Source organism: Pyrus communis, chromosome 5 (genome assembly GCF_041283825.1).
Source record: "Pyrus communis isolate YQ-2024b chromosome 5, ASM4128382v1, whole genome shotgun sequence".
Classification (NCBI taxonomy): Eukaryota; Viridiplantae; Streptophyta; class Magnoliopsida; order Rosales; family Rosaceae; genus Pyrus; species Pyrus communis.
Genome location: NC_142569.1, coordinates 14,376,827 through 14,397,500, shown reverse-complemented (window position 1 = coordinate 14,397,500; position 20,674 = coordinate 14,376,827). Strand labels below are relative to the sequence as shown.

The window sequence follows — 20,674 nt, the reverse complement described above, 5'->3', positions numbered from 1 at the left end:
TTTCTGATGTGGAAGATCAGTCAAAACTGCAACCACAGAGCATACTCGGAATTTCAAGAGACTTTACAACCAATGCTCTACCAAAAACGATCCCTGACTGACTTGGCTCTGATACCAATTGTTGAATAAGAAGAGTATCCAAGATAACTCTAATGATCTCAAGAAGAAGAAAATAGAGCACACTCTTAAATAAAGCTCACAAAATAAACTAATTAGCAAAGCTTTTCTTATTTAGCTCTCGGCTTTGTTTTTCCTTGGATGATTTACAATGCTTAAGGACTTGGGTATTTATAGCAAACCAAATGATTAAACTAAGATTATTTATTACCACACAAAACACCTTAATTGCACCTAATTTTTTTTTATTCAACCATACCTAACATTGCCTAACTTTCCATACCGAATTTTGACATTGATTTTCAACAACTTGGACATCCCATAAGATTTATATGCTCGACTTTCATACTTTGAGAGAGATCTGGAACTTCAGTCAGATGTATGGAGTAACTAAGATCCATCACTTTTAGTTTCCAAGCTTCTGTAACAAATTAAGGAGAAATGGCAAGCATTAACAACTAGCCCTGTAACTTTCCGCATCACAGTTTCTACAATAACTAAAATAAGCACATATCTACATATATATTTATAATTTTATATGTTGACGTGTATATACCTTTGCTTCACTCCAAGACTCCAAATTGCTGTAGGACATTCGAAACTCGACGAGATTTTCTGGAGAAAATTTTGATGGCAAAGATTTCAATGGATATTTCACCCAACAAAGATAACTAAGAGAATTGGGAAGAGAAACGCTTAAATTTTCCCAGTCATTATCAAAGCTAGAATTATCAACAATGAGCAATCTTAGGTTATACATCTTTTCGAAGTGTGCACGATTTATTGGTCCAATCTCAGATAGGTTAAAATATATGGCTTGAACTGCTGCAGTTCCCTGACAATCAAGAGCAAACGTATAAATATGAATACAATATGCCAAAATAGAGTTAATTTCTTGATATATTCATCTCCCAATCGGAGGATTTATATAGGAATACAAGCAATGATGATCAGGTATGAAACCAGTACAAGAAGTAAAAAAAAACTGCTATGAAACTACTATATTAATTACAATGGATTTCATGTCTGATTTCCTAATTCTTTAGTCAACAATGGCTGCTTCTTTAGTCAACAATGGCTGCTTCAGTTAACACTCCCCCTCAAGTTGGTGCATAAATATCTCGAATGCCCAACTTGCTGAGTGAAAGATGGAAAATCCTACTTGACACTGCCTTTGTTAAAATATCTGCTAGCTGGTCATCACTCTTCACATAAGGCAAATTAATGGTACCATCAACCAACCTTTCCTTAATAAAGTGCCTATCCACTTCAACATGTTTAATACGATCATGTTGAACTGGATTATGAGCAATGCTAATGGCGGCTTTGTTATCACAATAAAGATTTGATGGCTTTGTAGAATTGAAACCCAATTCTCTCAACAAAATCTTGAGCCATAACAATTCTTGCACGCCGTGTGCCATACCTCTAAATTCAGCTTCAGCACTGGATCTAGCCACTACATGTTGCTTCTTACTGCGCCAAGTAACTAGATTTCCTCCAACAAATGTAAAGTATCCAGAAGTCGATCTGCGATCAGTTACTGACCCATCCCAATCTGCATCAGTGTATCCTTCAACTTCTTGATGTCCATGATTGGAAAACATCAAGCCTTTTCCAGGAGCAGACTTCAAATACCTGAGAATGCGTTGTACAACATCCATGTGGGCTTCACTTGGCCTATGCATAAATTGACTCACCACACTTACAGCATAGGCTATGTCAGGTCGTGTATGAGACAAATAAATCAACCTCCCAACTAATCTTTGGTATCTTTCCTTGTTAGCCGAAACTTGATCAGGATAGTCTCCTAATCTATGGTTTTGCTCAATTGGTGTGTCTGCAGGTTTACAAGCTAACATCCCAGTCTCAGTTAATAAGTCTATAACATATTTCTTTTGAGAAAGAAAAATGCCATGCTTTGATCTTGCAACTTCAATACCCAAGAAATATTTCAAAGTACCCAAGTCCTTCATTTCAAATTCCTTGGCTAGATACATTTGAAGTTTTTGAATTTCCTCGACGTCATCACCTGTAACCACCATATCATCCACATAAACAATTAAGGCTGTAAGTTTACCTTTATCATGCTTAAGAAATAAGGTATGGTCAGCCTGAGTTTGCTTGAACCCATAATTTCTCATCGATTGAGCGAACCTGCCAAACCATCCCTTGGTGATTGCTTCAATCCATACAAGGACTTTCTCAACCTGCATACTTTGCCAATATCACAAGTGGTAGTGAATCCAGGAGGAAGATCCATGTATACCTCTTCATCCAAGTCTCCATGTAAAAATGTGTTTTTCACATCAAACTGTCGTAGAGGCCACCCCAGATTTGCTGCCAATGACATAAGAACCCTAATAGTGTTGATCTTTGCTACCGGCGCAAATGTCTCTTGATAATCAATGCCATAGGTTTGAGTATAACCTTTGGCTACCAATCTGGCCTTGTACCTCTCCACTGAACCATCAGCTTTATGCTTTACTGTGAACACCCATCTACACCCAACAGGTTTCTTGCCTTCAGGAAGTTTAACCAGTTCCCAAGTAGAGTTTTTTCGAAGAGCTTCCATCTCTTCAATCATAGCTTTTTTCCATTTTGGATTTTTAAAAGCATCCTGTAACTTATTAGGAATTGAGACTGATGACAATTGGTTTGCAAAAGCTATATAAGAGTCTGACAAGCGATGAGATGAAACAAAATTAGATATAGGATATTGAATACCCTTTGTATAAGAATGACCATAACGAACAGGGGGTATCCCTCGATTTTCTCGAATAGGATAACGAGAACTAGACTCATGATGTGGTTCATTTGGATCAGCACTTAATGAAATCTCATGATTGGACTCATCAAATATAGTAAGCTGAAAAGAAGGAGAATGAGTGGTTACCTCAGGATAATTCGTATGAGTAGCAGCTGATTGGTCAGAGAGTTGGTCAATGAGGGGATCTATATGTGGGTGGTCTATCTCATCAGCCACTTTTTCTTTTTCTTTTCCTTTATCTCCCTTTTTTCTTGTCCTCTCATATACCTTCAATATTTTTCCACTCTTTGCCTCATCATTAGGCAAATTTGGACCATCACCGGCATCAGACAAGTGTTCATCCGAAAAATGCATACCACCAATGTCAAGTGGCCACTGCTCTTCCTCCTTACTCCCCATCTCCCCCCTGAAGAGAAGTGACCGAATCTCCCTCTAAAAAATAAGCCTCTTGTTCCTGAAAGGTAACATCCATAGAGACAAAAATTTTCCCATTGGGAGGATAGTAGCATCGATACCCTTTCTGAGTAGCAGAATAGCCAATAAACATACATTTGATGGCTCGAGGATCCAACTTATCACGATTTTGCATGTGGACATGAACATAGCAGACACAACCAAACACTTTTGGAGGAATATGAAGGAGTGAAGGAAGAGAATGATACTGGGAAAGGGTTTGGATAGGTGTTTGAAATTGGAGAACACGTGATGGCATGCGATTGATAAGAAAAACAGCTGTGTGAATGGCATCACCCCAAAAACGTTTAGGAACATGCATAGCAAAACATAAAGATCGAGCCACATCCAAGAGGTGACGATTTTTACGTTCTGCTATACCGTTCTGTTGAGGAGTATGTGGACAAGATGTTTGATGAATGATACCTTCTTGTTGAAAAAATGTTCCAAGTCCATAATTCAAATACTCTTTCCCATTGTCAGATCGAACAACTTGAATTTTAGCATTAAATTGGGTTTGAATCATTTGATGAAATATTGGAAAAACAGACATAACCTCACTCTTACTTTTTAGTAAGTATACCCAAGAAACTCGAGTGCAGTCATCAATGACAGAGACAAAGTATTTAGCACCAGTATAAGTAGGAATATGAAATGGTCCCCAAACATCAGAATGAATAAGAGAGAAAGGAACATCACTTTTATTGGAGCTTAAAGGAAATGAGACACGATGATTTTTAGAAAAGATGCAAGTTTCACAATGGAAATTAGAAACCTTGACTTTAGAAAATAAAGAAGGGAATAGATATTGCAGGTACTGAAAGGAAGGATGTCCCAATCTTTTGTGCCATAACCAAATTTTTTCAGAAGCTTTAAATTGTTTAGCTTCCACTTGACAACTGTAACTTGTCTTCTCACAATCTGGTGGTAAGTCCAAGTAGTATAGACCTCCCCTCTCTCTACCATGACCAATCAACGCTTTCGTTCGAATATCCTGAAACCAACAATGAGTAGGAGAAAAGATGGCAAGACAGTTTAGTTGATTTGTAAGTTTACCAATGGAAAGCAAATTGTGAGAAAGATTAGGAACATGTAAAACAGATGAGAGAGATAGGCATGGTGTTAATGAGATGGAGCCTGCTCCAAGCACTGGAGTGGAAATACCATTAGCAACTTTAACGGTATTTAAAGGTGGAGTAGTGTGAGAAGCAAACCATGAAGAGTTATTGGTCATATGGTCAGAAGCCCCCGAATCAATGATCCAAGGTTTATTTGGAGCACCAAATGTGGTGTTCAAGGCAAAACCAAAGTTACCTGCGTCGACTAAGGAAGTGGAAGCAGTAGTAGGAGAAACTGAGTGAGCAGATTGATCTACTCGAGGCACGGAAGACGTTGGTGTAGACAGGTGTGCTTGTGATCCAACAATGCTTTTCTTTTGATTTTCCTTCTTTTGAACCCACCAATCAGGATATCCATGCAACTTAAAATAAGTGTCTCTAGTATGCTTATCCTTGTCACAATAAGTACACTTCCTTGTATCAGTAACTTTAGATCCACCTGATCGAGAATTCGAGACTCCACGGGGAAATCGAGACGGAGCAGCTACCATGGCTGATCCTTCCACTTGTGGGCCAACCAACATAATGGTTTGCCTACTTGCTTCAGCATTCACAAGAGCATAAGCAGCACGAACAGATGGCAAAGGTGTTTGAGTCAAAACTTGACTGCGAACATGATCTAAATGAGGATCAAGGCCAGCCAGAAAATCATACAATCTTTCTTCTGAAATTTCTGTCTCTCGAGCAGCAACATCATCAGCACATTTCAATTTTCCAGGACGTAAGAAATCTATTTCTTGCCATGTTTGCTGAAGTTTACCATAATATGCAAATAAAGGCTCACCATTCTGGCGAGTCGCCAGTGCTTGACGGCGAAGTTCATATAATTTTGATGCATCTTTTTCAATTGAGTAAGTTTGGGTAACAGCATCCCAAACATCTTTTGCAGTAGAGAGTCGGAGAAAAATGGCCCGCAAATCTCTAGTCATGGAGTTGAGAAGCCAAGATTGAACCATGGCATTCTCTTCCTCCCATATAGCATACAATGCATAGGCTTCTGCTGGTGCCTTCTTTTTTCCACTGACATAAGACCATTTGCCTCTGCCAGTGATGTAGATGCGGACACTTTGGGACCACGAGGAATAGTTGAACCCATCCAACTTGTCTGGGGTGATATGCAGAGACATATCATTTTGTGTAACAGCAGCTGAAACAGTGGTCTTGGAGTCACCCATTACTACTGCAACGAATTCTCTTTATTGAAACAATAGAGAGTCAGTCTCACTGAGAGAGATGCAGGAACAAAATGCAAGGAGGAAGAGGCAATGCCACGGGTTTGTTGGGTGATTCCAACGGGTATGGTTTATAGGGTATGGGGTAGTATTTAATTTTTTTTTTTTTGTTTTTTGGAAAGTTTTATGGGTTCGTGGAGATATTGCAAATGGACAGAAGATGGGTAGAGATGCAGCAGAATGTATATGGTTAACAAGCTCAATATGGGTAGTGATGTTGGCAGATATGGCCAAAGAGAGATTGGATTCGTATGAAAGTAGAAGGCCTGCTATTCTGCAGGTCTTATGGGGTAGATGGCAGTAGTGCCAGTAGGTTAATCAGAATAGAAACTCCTTTTGGATCAGAATGGCTCTGATACCATGCCAAAATAGAGTTAATTTCTTGATATATTCATCTCCCAATCGGAGGATTTATATAGGAATACAAGCAATGATGATCAGGTATGAAACCAGTACAAGAAGTAAAAAAAAACTGATATGAAACTACTATATTAATTACAATGGATTTCATATCTGATTTCCTAATTCTTTAGTCAACAATGGCTGCTTCTTTAGTCAACAATGGCTGCTTCAGTTAACACAATACACACAGAACAACAAATTTAATCAAATGTTACATTTGTAGCAAGCTAGGCATCTGACTTGTTTATAACAAATGCGTTTTACCTTGGTATCTATTCACAGAAAGTTCATTATTTTTCTTAAGAGAGTGAATGAATTCCATCCAAAAAGAAAGCAAATGATTATGGCTCTTACCGTATTATTTTTCAGTACGTGGTAGACATCTTCTGCAGCGAACAACCTACTCCTTTTCCTGGGCTTTTCAATGCATTGTTCACAGACAATTTCCCTCCCCATCTCTTGTTGCAGAACATGCATCTCTATGAGCATGCTGTCTGAAATCAATATGAGAGACTTATTGCTGAGAACTCTAATTCCTATTGCACGGGAACCACTAGCCTCAGACATCTGTTTTACAATGTACATAGTTTCCAATTTGCCAAAACATGCTATATCAAGAAATATCTCCTTCTCGTTTTCTGCTAATCCATTGTAACTTAGTTTCAACACTTTCTGAATGTTTTTGCTTAGGAATTTTTTAAATGTGATCAATTCATCCAGACAAGCTTCTTTGCTCTCACAGCAAACGAATGAGGAACCCAAAATTTTAAGAGCCAATGGATTGCCTCCGGCATAATCTACGACCTTTTCTGCCAACTCTGTATAATCTGTTCTAGGAGTGTTATTTTTGAAAGTATTCAAATGAAAGAGGTGAAGAGCTTCCTTGCGTTTAAACACGTTAACCCTGTATATCTTATCATCTTCAACAATTTTCTTAAGGAGGCTCCTATCTCTAGTTGTTATAATGATTCTACTTCTGGGACCATATCGAGCATGATATCCAGCTAGAACTTCTATTTGGATTGAGTCACTCACATCATCGAGAACAATGAGGACCTTTGTGCGGCTGAGCCTTTCTCGTAGAAAAGTTGATCCAATAGATGGAGTCTCGATATCTAGATTCTTATCGTCTAATATCTTACGAAGAAGTGTATTTCGCAAGTGAATTAGTCCATCTTTTTCCTCTGATTTCATCTTGACATTTGCAACAAAACAAGCAACTTCGAATTTAGATGAGAGTCGATGAAATATGGTATCAGCAAGGGCGGTCATGCCAATACCACCCATGCCCCAAATACCTACACTGCAAACGTCGAGTGAATCAATGCATAATAATATTTCAATTTCCTCGATGCGGCTTTCAATTCCAACGAAGCCCTTTAAATCACCTGATGCTTCGCAATTCAATTTGGTCAAAATATCTTTGACAACTTTCTGAACTAAATCAGACTCCGGCCTGGCATATATCATTACAAGGACATCCAATAGTTAATTAGTACTTATACTTGAACTGATATTATCATGAATCAAATGATCACATGTAAATTTAGGAAGACTTTGGATGCGGTCCCTAGTTGTTATTGTTCTTTAATTGAATTCTTGTTGGTTTTTAGTTTTTTATCGAAGTCCGTATGTAGGTTATTATATTTTTTAAAAACTTTGTTTGCGGTCCCTATGTAGGTTATTATATTTTTTAAATTAAAATTTGAAATTTGTAGTTGTAGTTGTTTATATTAATGAGATTTTAAATTATACTCTCCAATATATTGTACATATATATAAACATGGTTACAACTTACACTCATCAAAATTAACCAAAAATTGTTGTATCCAAACATGGGTACATTAAGCTTGACATGGATATATTCTCAAATCAATGAAAAAGAATATACCCATATACGTTTAAAAATGAATTAGAAAAAAAAAATTTGAACGAACTTTTTTATATAAAAAATGGTACATTTTATATTAACAAATAGTACATTTTGCTTTGGTATATTTAAGAATGGTACATTTAAGATTAAAATTGAATAAATTATATGAATGGGTACATTTAAGATTAAAAAATGAAAAATATTTTTATAAAAAATTAATGTGTACAAGATTATTTTAATCTTTTTTTATTTTTTATTGTGGAAATGTTTTAGATTAAAAATTAATTAGGCATTTAATAAAGGTGTGAGTATTAAAATACTAAATAAATTACTAATTTTTATTTTAAAAAAGTATGTAATTGACATTTAAATTCACTAATACATTAATAATAGGGATTTCGATCAAAATTTGAAAACTAGTAATACCTCTGTCAATGAACACTAGTATATATGCCCACACAAAAAGTGTATGAATTTTTTTACTTTAATTATTAAAATTGAAGGAGAGAGGAAGAGAGTGAGAGCAAACATGGAGTGAGGAGGGAGGGAGGGAGGTTGTTTTTAATTTTTAATTTGTTAAATTAAAAATGATAAACTTACATGTAGGTGAAGAAAAAATTAACAAAAATTTTGTTTTGTGAAATTACATTATTATCCTTAACTTTTTTTATTGTGATAAAAGATAAAGATGTCTTTTCACTATCTTTTGTTTGACAAAAAAGTTTCATTAATCTAGTTTTAGATTAGTAGCAAAAAATAGATTTAAGATTAAATATTGAAAAAATTATATGAATGGCTACATTTTTTAATCGCAAAATTATATGAATGGGTATAATTAAAAAAAGAAAAATATTTTATAAAAAATTAATGAGTACAAGATTATTTTAATCTTATTTTTTTATTGTGGAAATAATTTAAATTGAAAATTAATTAGATATTTAATGAACGTGTGAGTATTAAAATCCTAAATAAACTACTAATTTTTATCTAAAACATTTATGTAACTTACATTTAAATTCACTAATAGATTACTTGTCACATTCCGGTCCGGGGCGGATCACTTCCGGGGCCCGCTCCACCACCGTAGCACGATATTGTCCGCTTTGGGCTTAGCATTCCCTCACGGTTTTGTTTTTGGGAACTCACGAGCAACTTCCCAGTGGGTCACCCATCATGGGATTGCTCTAGCCCCCTTCTCGCTTAACTTCGGAGTTCCTACGGAACCCGAAGCCAGTGAGCTCCCAAAAAGCCTCGTGCTAGGTAGAGATGAAAATATACATATAAGGATCACTCCCGTGGGCGATGTGGGATGTCACATTACTAATAGAGATTTCGATCAAAATTTGAAAACTAATAAGATTTCTATCTATAAACATTAGTAGCAAGGGATGGAACACTAATTTTACCTAAATTTTAATACAAGCTTTAGAGTTAGTTGCTTATCCGGCTTTGTTTGAATTATCAAACCCAAATATTTTGGCTGCTTCTCTCAAAGCATCCCTCCACTTGTGCACCTTGTCCAGACTGTCCTTGAAACGTTGTACGAGGTGAGCAAATGCATCTGCATAAGTCCCCTGCTGCTTTCGCACATCTGATGGATCGATGTTGTAAAAAATGGGTATAACAACCTGCCCCTTACTTTCCTTGCATCGCAAGATATGCGCAAGTTCATCGAGACACCAAGTGGAAGAAGCATAGTTTTTTGAGAAAATGATTACCGAAGGCTTTGATTTTTCAATTTCCTCAACAAGGGCAGGTGCAATTTTTTCTCCTCTCTCGAGCTGGTAATCTATGTAAGTTTCGATTTTTTTCCCGCGCAAAGCAGCATAAAGTTGGTATGTAAAGTTATTGCGGGTGTCCTCTCCTCTGAAACTCAAAAACACATCATGTTTTTCTTCAGGGGAGTATAAGAAATGACTCTTGGATTTCTCATTTCTTAATGAATAAGAAATTACAACCAGTTTATATATACATGTGAAAAATAGCTTAGTAACTAATTACACCTGGTTAATTGACTAATCCTATATATATATATATAGCAACTGTCGTTGACTACAAGATTAGACCTGATAATTTCTTATATGGCCCGTTAACACGACACGTAAATGACATGAAAATAATGGGTTTCAAGTCAACACGATAACTAATCGGGTCATTATCGGGCCACACGATAATAACCCGTTAATAACGGGTCCTTAACAGGTTTACATGAGAGTGACACGCGGGTAACCTGTTTTGACACGATAAGAAAAAAGTTATTTTGATGATTTTAATTTTTTTAAACTACTAAAAAAAACTTACTATAAAATGCAATAGATATAATGAATATGTATATATTGTTTATTAATTATTATTCTATTATTACTCTATATAAATTTTAAAATTTAAGTTTTATTTATTTATATATTTTTATAGTATATTATAGGCAAAGATTGAGATTAAAAATTATAAAACACATTAAAAATAAAAATATCAAATAATTTGAAAATACCAAACACATAAAAAAAATTATAATAATTAATTAACATGTCCTAAAATATATGAAAAAAAATATACAAACACTCGTAGTCGCATCCTCTACGCTTTGAGAATGAATAGTATTTTAAAGGAGTTCAAAATAAACAAAATTCATAATCATTAATGTATAAGTCTGAAAGATGTGAAAGCATAATAAATGTTCATAATTGCATTCTCAACGCTTAGACGATGGTTACATTGTCGTTTAGATTTTTAAAACCCTCCAAATCTCATGAACATTGTTTTTTATTTGAGTGCAAAATTAATAAAATTAATAATAATTATTGTAGAAGTGTGAAAAATGTAATCACTCGTAATGAAAAGCTTTACAACTTTCATGAAGGGGTCAACTTCGAAATTTAGTATGTATATACTAATTTAGTATTATGTTTTACATTTTTTTGGGTCAAATTATGTTTCTCATTTTCATTTTTATTGATTTAAAATATATTTTTCTTAATGGGTAACGGGTCGGGTCATATTACCTGATAATATTAACGGGTTGATTTCAAGTTGGGTCATATTACCCGTTTACTTTAACGGGTATTACACGACACGACCCGTTAAACTATTAAGTATGACACGAGAGCGACACGAACACGAGAAACATGACACGAATGCCAGGTCAAGATGATATGCACAAAGTTCCAAGGGCATGAAATTACCCGGTAACTTTCTGACAATAAACACTAAAAAATTCAGCAGCATGGACGGCAGAAGGCATTGAGGGAGAGCGAAAGGTGCAGTCGCACATGGCTCCAAATTTGAAGGGGCTCCTAAATTTTTGTCATCTGACATCATGTAATAATGTTATATATTTATAAAATTGTTTTTGTTAGCACTTAAACCGCATTGTGCACTTCTTATAAGAGTATTTTTTTTTTTCTTTCTAAACATAAAAACTTGGAGTACAATGAGATTTTTTGAGTGTCAATAATAACACCTTGAAAAACGACAGTTTCTTAATTGCATAATATAACAACGTTATATAGTCAAGTGAACTTTAAAGTTAGAGGTCTGATTTTTTTTTTTTTTTTTTTTTTTTTTTTTTCATGTTTGGCTGTTTAAGATAAAACGGCTTTTGATTATTTAGTGAAGGTTATTTTTGTAGCTCTTTTTACTTATCATTAAGGACATTTGTAAACATGCAATCAGTGAGTACTAAAGTTTGTTTTAATTTCTTTTATTTAACAAACGATATTATCTACGCTAAGAGGGTGGGGAGTGGGCTAAGTCTCACAATGGGCTAACAATAATGTGGTTCAAATTCTCATTTGGCGAGAATTGAACATAAGACCTCTCACATACAAGTGAAGAGGAATGCTACTAGATCATAGTGCTAAGTGACTTTGTTTGATTTAAGTGAATGTTTGCTAGCATCAATACATTGTCATACTTTTTTAAAACTTAAAACTATCTTACGGAGGACCCCTTTTACAAATTTCGCACGGGCCCCCGAAATCTCAGAGACGGCCCTAATGGTCGGCAACCAAAATATTATTTTCTTACTCAATAGAACTTTCTTTAGGAATGTTTTTTTGGGAAATAGAAAAAAATATGACATTTACTTAATCTTGGAATACAAATAGAATTTTTCGAATATGCATATGGTACGCGCACTGTAACATCCCACATCGCCCAGGAGAGTGGATCATGTAAACCTTATATGTATATTCCCATCTCTACCTAGCACGAGGCATTTTGGGAGCTCACTAGCTTCGGGTTCCATCGGAACTTCGAAGTTAAGCGAGTTCTGGCGAGAGTATTCTCAGGATGGGTGACCCATTGGGAAGTTCTCGTGTGAGTTTCCAGAAACAAAACCGTGAGGGCGTGGTCAGGGCCCAAAGTAGACAATATCGTGCTATGGTGGAGTCGAGCCCGGGATATGGTGGGGGTCCGGACTGGGATGTGACACGCACGCTATACATAACAATTGGACAAAAATATGATTTTTTTCTACAACTTAAAATGACTTAATTGCCCTCGTATATAAATGGATTATTTCCTCTCATTTTCTTATTTCTATCTCTCTACCCTCTCTCTCCCTCCATCTTCTCTCACTTTCTCCCTCAAGCATTCTCTCTCCCGTTCTCACTATGCACACACGATGCAGAGCCGTCCCAACAAACACTTTCCAAAACGAAGCCACCACCAATTTTATCTCATCCTCACGAGTCCAAAATACCTAACCTTGTCAAGAATCTAATTCCCAATCGTTGGGATTGAAACTCAAGCAGGCTGCAAGTTTTCCGGTCATTTTTCAACAACACGGCAATCAATCGAGGCTCGAGACCACCACCATTGGGCTCGCATCGAGGGTGGGAACAAAACTCAGTCATTAACTGCTAGTGCACATACGTTGTCTGCTAGGAACAAAGCTTTGTCTCTCTCTTTCTCCATGAACATCTTGGGCATGAGGATTAACGCCACCAAAACAAGAAAACCCATTGTTGTTTACCAAGAATAAGAAAACCCATTTGTTGTTTGCTTTCTTCCTTCCAATATTTGCATATTAGTGGGATTAAATAAGTGAGCTTTTTCATATTTGGGGAAAGGGAGGATAAACCCAGAGGTTGTATGAAGTAATAGCAAAACAAAATTTAATCAATTTCTCCCTCTTCTATATTTTGGGATTCCCTACCTTGTTTGAATGTTGTGATGGTGTTTACTAAAAATTGGTGTTTTGTTGGATGAATTTTCCAAGATATGCTCACTATGTACACGACATGCATACGACATGCACATGATAGGCTCACAGATTTGAGCTAACCCAAAAACCCAAAGCTCAAAGCTTTTTTTTTTTTTTTTTTTTTTAATCAGAAAAATGACTTCATCACCTGTGACATAACCCCCATATACACTATATGCACATCATATGTACAGTACGTACATGATATGCACAGAACTGGAGATCGAGCAACGAGTTGCTTTTCGCATTAATAAGAAACTTTAACGGCAACCTATTGGTATAGTGGATACAATTAAAACATAATTGTTTCATATATAAGGTTACAGTGGCAATTTGAAAAGTCTTGTTATGTATATCAACCATCGCTTAACCGTGCACGTGGAAAATGTGATACTCGTTGTCGTTATTTCATGGACACGCATGACCCTTAATGTCCTCTAAGCTTTTTCTTCCAAGGCCAACTAGGTTGTGGTCATACTCGCTAAATTCCGAGGCACAACATACGTGCATCATACAAGTGAACATTCCCACTTCTTATATTAGGATATAGTCATGCGCACCATATGCACATTACGAAAAAAATTTCACCAATTTATGCATTGGACACTTGAACCAGAAATTGTTCCATCCCAGTTTTGTAGCACGTCAAAACTTGAAATTTATTCCACAACCCATAGGCCCCAACATGAAACACAAACCCTAATTTAGTTTCTAAATATTAATTCATTTTAAAACAACCTATTTATTCCCTAAATCATTGATGAAGGAACTTGGAACTAAACACCCTGCTTTCACGTTTAACACTTCTATAACATATTATATAGAGGCATTCCATTAGCTCTTAAAAATTTAGGTTCCTCATCCTTTGCTGTGAGAGCTAAGACAATTGTTTAGATGAATGGATCACGTTGAAAGAACTTTCAAGGAAAAACATCCAGAAAGAGTTGAAACTAAGTTACAGTGGGTTTGAGGAAAGTGAGAAAGAGATGTTTCTTGATATAGCGTGTTTTCATAAAGGAGACTGTATATTGTAAAAAGAATGTTCAGATGCTTGTGGTTTTCGTGCAGTGGGAATTAGAGTTCTCAACTGATAAGCCTCATATCAATTTCAGAAAGCATGCTCATAGAAATGAATATTTTGCTGCAAGAAATGGGCCGGGAAATTGTCCACAAACAAATGCATTGAAGAGCCTGGAAAATGAAGTGGGTTGTCCACTGTCGATAATGTCTATTTTGTACTGAAAAATAATACGGTAAGAGCCATAATCATTCACTTTCTTAAAAAGGAAAAGTCGTGGACTCTCTGTGAAATGATAACAAGGAAATATTCATTTGTTATAAAAGGAAAGATGGCTACAAATGTAATGTCTGATTAAAGTTTGTTGTGCATATGTATATAGGGGTGTGTTATCCACACACCCCTTTTTACTTCTCACACACCCCTTGTTAATTTTTGTCCGTTGATCTTCTTCAATTCATCTGATCTGACGGCTGAAAAAAATGTAGGAGAAGTAAAAATGGGTGTGTGGATATTACGCCCCATTTATATATTATCTATATATTGAGTTAGAATTCGGGGACACTTTTTAGGTCTTTGATATAATTTTTACCACTTACAAAAGTAGAAATAAAAACACTTAATACTTGTAAGAGTACAAAGTAGTTGTAGTAAGAATGCTCATGCAAGGTCGTTCCCACATGGATTATTTTAAAACAATTTGTGTAAAAAACACATCTTAATTAATTATTTGAAAACAAAGTTTAGAAAAGGTGATTTTGTGAATTTAAATAATAAAAACGAATTTAATAAATCGTTAAGAAAGCAAATTTATGAAAACCAAATTGAAAAACACGCAGTTTTGGAAAACAATGATAAAAAAAACACTAGGGTTCCACCGTCACCTTAACGATCCTATGTAGTTTTTGTTAACATAAACATGTCACTAGAAACATGCAATATGAATCACAGTACTTCAAATACAAATCCATGTTCATAAACCCTTCAACATATAAGGAAAGACTTACCTGCAGATGAATTTGAGGAAGCAGCCATGTTCAATTTCTGCATCAAAGTAGCAGTGCACCTTCTCCCCTCTTCAGTAATCAGATTGCTTTTAAATAATAATAGGTCTTAGTCAAAAAATAGAGCATGTAAACTCTGAGAGCAGAGGCCACTATACATGCAACATAATCCTAGCCAAGTTCTATAAGGATTCCCCTATTAAAATCCATATAGATAACCAACATAGTGTTTCAGCATAACATGGATTACAAATCCATTATCAATAAGACTTCATATCCAAACTTGAATCAAATAACTTAATCCATAGATTCATACTCATGCTCATATTCTAACATTCTCCCACTTGAGCAAGTATGAAAAAAGTAAATTAGTTCTATCAAGTTTACAACAGGGTGATCACTAAGTCTTTTGAGTTTCATCATAAACAATCTACCCGTGCATTTCAAAACACATGACTAAAAGCTATCAAACCATTATGTAAATGCTAACTACAAATCACATATGTTCAATTTGCACTTATAACATTATGACCAAACTGATACAAGCAGACCTTAAATTGTCTACTCCCAGTATTTTCCAACTTATCTTAACAAAATAAGTTCAACACATATAGTATAACTATCAAAACCGAAATTCATTAAAAATAATGAATAATATAACTTTAATTCAACCAATTACTCGAGTCAAATCACAAACTGATCCTCAGAATATCAAACTGAATTAAGTTTCAATAGTTTATCTCTAAGAACAATCAATCACAATGTTTTTGGAAAGATTGAACTTCTTAAAAAAATAAAATAAAAAAAATAATCTAGCTAACAATAAAACTAGCTGAAAAGAAAATGAACAATTTATAACTTAGCTTCACTTTGAATCATAATAACAGCAGCATTAGAGCAGCTATCTTCAAATCTCCAACTAAAAATTACTCCCACTAATCAAAATTTTCAAGTATCCCCATCTGAGAAACTTGCAGTTTAAATAATCCAACTGGCAGTGCTTTAGTCAAGGGATCAGCAACCATCAGGCTTGTACTTACATGTTGTACATCAATGGTTCCTTGCTTGACCTTTTCTCTTACTTTCAGAAATTTAACATCCATTAGCCTTGAAGCAGACAGAAGTTCTCTTGTTATTCTTTGCAAAGAAAACCGTAGAATTATTGTTACAATACATCTTCAAAGGTTTCTGTATTGATCTCACAATCTTTAATTCTACCACAAAATTCTTTAGCCAAACTGCCTACTTCATTCCTTCAAAACATACTATGAATTCTGCCTCCATAGTAGAAGTTGCAATGATAGTTTGCTTGGCACTTTTCCAAGACACTGTACCTCCAGCAAACAGAAAAATATAGACACCAGTTGATTTTCTGTCATCTAAATCGCCTGCTAAATCAGAATTAGTGTACCTTTTCAATTCAAGTTCTTCTTCTCTGCCATACACAAACATATGGCCTTTTGGTTTGTTGCAGATTCCTTATAACTTTCTTGGCAGCACTCCAGTGAGCTTCCCTTGGATTAGATTGAAATCTGCCCAATATCCCAACTATGTATGCTAAGTCAGGCCTTGTACAAACATTTGCATACATTAAGCTTCCAATTAGTGATGCATATGGCTTTTCAGACATCTTCTTGACTTCAAAATCGGTTCTAGGACATTGTTCTTTTGAGAGATGATCCCCTTTGTTTACTGGTACATGACAACCATTACATCTTTCCATGTTGAACCTGGTTAGAATCATCTCAATGTAACCTCTCTGTGACAATCCCAGCAATTTTCCATTTCTGTCTCTAGCAATCTCAATTCCTAAGACAAAATGTGATTCACCAAGGTCTTTCATTTCGAAACGTGCACTAAGCAATGTCTTTGTCACTTCTAATAACTGAATGTAGGAACTTGCAAGTAGTATATCATCAACATATAGGACTAGTATGTTAAACTTTGTCCTATTGAACTTCAGGTAGATGCAATCATCAAGTTTATTCTCAACAAAACCATTAGATGTAACCACTTGGTCAAACTTTAAGTACCATTGTCTGGAAGCTTGCTTGAGACCATAGATTGACTTCTTTAATTTACAGACCATATTCTCTTTCCCCCTTTCAATAAATCTAGGGGGTTGTACCATGTAAATATCTTATTGAAGATCACTATTGAGGAAAACTGTTTTTACATCCATTTGATGTAACTCGAGATCAGAGTGTGCAGTTATTGCCATAATGAGTCGTAGTGAATCTTTGGAAAATATGGGTGAGAAGGTATCATTATAGTCAATACCTTAACTCTGAGTGAACCCTTTAGCAACCAACCGAGCTTTATACCTTTCAATTTGTCCCTGTGTATCCCTCTTAGTTTTATACACCCATTTGCACCCTATAAGCTTTATATTAAATCTTGGCTCTATAAACGATCAAACCTGATTCTTGTACATTGATTCCAGTTCCTTCTTCATTGCATTGTTCCACAAAATTGAATGTGAACTCTTCATGGCCTGTGAATAAGTTGTCAGATCATCAATATCTCCAATATTATAGTCAATTTCTTAAGGATAACAAAAGAAATCACTTGTAATTGCAGGTTTTCTTGTTCTTGTGGATCGTCTTATTTCAGGTTGAATTTGAACATTGTTAATTTGCTCTGTAACTTGCTGAGCATTATTAACCTGTTCAATAGTTTGTTGACTTGGTTCATGCCTTATTTCAATTACTTCTGGTTGCTCCATCAGTCGATCAATTTCTATATCGTGATCATACTCAATGTGTTGATCCTTGGCTTGCGAGTACATCAAAACTGGGCAGTGTTCACTTGAAGATGCTTTAATTGATGGTTGTTCAAGTTCTTCAAATATAAAGTTCTCAAGGGTATAATCCGAGACATCTTGATCTTCAAAAAACCTTGCATTGTGGGTTTCCTTGATTCTTATGTGAGCTTGTGCACAATAGAACTTAAATCCCTTTGATTTCTTTGAGTAACCTATGAAATAACATGACTCAATCTTAGGATCTAGTTTGCTTTCCTCTGGATTATAAAACCTAGCCTCTGTTTTACATCTCCAAATGTGGAAGTGACCAAAACTTGGCATTCTACCATACTAGATTTCAAAGGGAGTGGTTGACATTGATTTGCTAGGGACTCAGTTTAGTATGTAGTTAGCAATCTTTAGAGCCTTACCCCATAAGAAACTTGGCAACTTAGACCTTGACATCATGCTTCTCACCATGCCAATTAATGTCATGTTTCTTCTTTTTGATACTCCATTTTGTTGTGGTGTACCAACACTTGTGTATTTCGCCACCATTTCTTGTTCTTCAAGGTAGAGAGCAAAATGACCCTTCTATTGTCCTGACTATGTGTACCTGCCAAAATATTCTCTACCCCTATCCGATTTAACAATCTTAATGGATTTGTTTAACGGTTTTTCTACCTCAGTCTTAAAGATTGTGAAACATTTAAGAACAACTGACTTTTCACTCATTAAAAAGGTATAACCAAATCTTGAAAAATCATCAATGAAATTAACAAAGTAACTGTTTCCATAAATCGTTTTAGTTCGGAAAGGACCACAAACATCAATATGAACAATCTCAAGTAAATCTTTACTTCTTTTAGCTTCAAAATTTTGAAAATTAGTTATCTTTCATTTGAAACAATCCACACATTCAATTGCAGTTTCAAAATCAAGTGAGGGAATCAAGTTTGCTTTTGACAATTTAGTGATTCTTTCTTTTGATATGTGACCTAATCTATTGTGCCAAAGAATGTAAGAAGTGTCAGTGTTCATTCTTTTTAGTGCTTGTGTTCAAAACATGATGTTCATTAAAAACCATAGTGCACTCTAATTGCCACATAATTTCAACCAAGGTTGTAGTTCCTAAAATAGAATCAAAGTAGTTCTTTTGGAAAAATTTCAAAAACTCATCATCACCCAAAAAGGAAAAACCATTTTTCACAAGTCTAGAGGCTGAAATCAAATTTCTTCTCATATTTGATACATAAAGTACATCATTTAATTCCAAAACAAAACTAGAAGACAATTTCAATTTTACTTTTCCAACAACCTCAACTGCAACTTTTGTCCTTTCCCCCACAAAAACATTAAAACAGTTGAAAACGCATTCCTTTTGTTTTTCAAAACCATGCACTGAGTTAGTTATGGGAACTATGCAGCCGGTATCAAATCACCAAGAGTTAAATGGAACCTCAATTAAGCGTACATTAACTATTTCTTTCCCATTAGCTTTTAGGTAGTCCTTAAATAGTTCACAATCTTTTCTTAAAGGACCTCGAGTTTTGCAGAAAAAACACTTAAGTTTAGCTACATTTTTAACCTTAGGTTTAGGATTGTTAGACCATTTGGAAGATTCAAATATTTTAGCAGAAGTACCAGTCTTATCAGAATTCCTAGAGTTCTTGAAGTTCTTACCTGAATTATTTCGAGCATTGTATGATTTCTTCCATCTTCCTCATTGCACAAAATTCACAGTCTCAGCATCTTTCCCTTTTTCTTGCCTTTGCCAAGTTTCTTCTTGAACACACTGTGCAATTAGTTCATCTACATCCCAACTTTTGTCATGTGCATTGTAAGACACCTTCAGTTGAGAGTACTTTATTGGAAGAGCTTGAAGAATCATGAAGACCAACTATTTTTCACCAATATTGACATCCATTGAGTTCAATTTCTCTGCAGCATCAGTCATTTTCATAATGTGATCCCTGATTGAACCAACATTATCAATATTGTAAGTTGCCAACATTGACATGTGTTGGCTAATCTCTACTTTATGTGATTCTTTGAACTTCTTCTCAATAGCCTTCAAGTAATCAGCTGCTAATTCTTGTTTCTTAATGCCTCCACGAATTGTATCAGTCATGCCACTTTCCAGGATAGAAAGTGCCACTCTGTTGGCTCTTGTCCACCTTTTATAATCAGTCTTCTCAGCTTTAGTACTTTGATCTATGATTATTGGCCTTGAAGTATCAATAGCAATGTCAAGCTCGTTGATTGTCAACAACAATTCAATTTCTCTTATCCCTCCAGTGAGAATTAGGATATTAGCTAAATTCAAAGTCTTCAAGTATATTGCAGAAACTACAGATGAAATCACAAACATGAACCAATTAGGTTCCTAATTTCCTTTTGCAATTTGCACATCATAACTTATATCAATGATTCATACATATAGACTTATCAACACATAGTTTGATAATCATACATAGAATGACTGATTCACTGAGAACTTAGAAAATCACAATAAGTTATGCAACAATAGACAGTTCTCAAGTGTCTCATGCATGCTACAAATATATTCAAAAATTTTGCAGGGTATTGAGATAACAACAATCTTAATTGCGAGTAGTTAGTCATTTACAAAGAAAATTCAATCAATAATATCACGTAATGTTAAATTTCCTTGAACTAATTTTGGATCTTCCTGTTTTCAGTATCAGAATTTTAACAAAAACTCAAAAGGAAAACC

At 35.2% G+C, this 20,674-nt stretch overlaps 1 protein-coding gene and 1 pseudogene across 1 annotated transcript in view; both read right to left on the bottom strand.

Annotated features, from left to right (window-relative positions):
- The window catches only part of LOC137724838 (disease resistance-like protein DSC1), a 23,244-nt gene extending 5,961 nt beyond the window's left edge, over positions 1-17,283 (bottom strand). The window contains exons 1-6 of the mRNA XM_088693386.1: positions 16,784-17,283; positions 16,529-16,629; positions 9,408-9,860; positions 6,447-7,546; positions 664-952; positions 433-538 (exon numbers count right to left, since the gene is read on the bottom strand). Of these exons, the coding sequence (XP_088549512.1) occupies positions 433-538; positions 664-952; positions 6,447-7,546; positions 9,408-9,860; positions 16,529-16,629; positions 16,784-17,283 (2,549 nt within the window). The remainder of the gene's footprint in view (positions 1-432; positions 539-663; positions 953-6,446; positions 7,547-9,407; positions 9,861-16,528; positions 16,630-16,783) is intronic.
- A 2,092-nt stretch (positions 17,284-19,375) lies between these two features.
- LOC148696841 (uncharacterized) lies at positions 19,376-20,308 on the bottom strand (annotated as a pseudogene).
- Between the last annotated feature and the right edge of the window lie 366 nt (positions 20,309-20,674).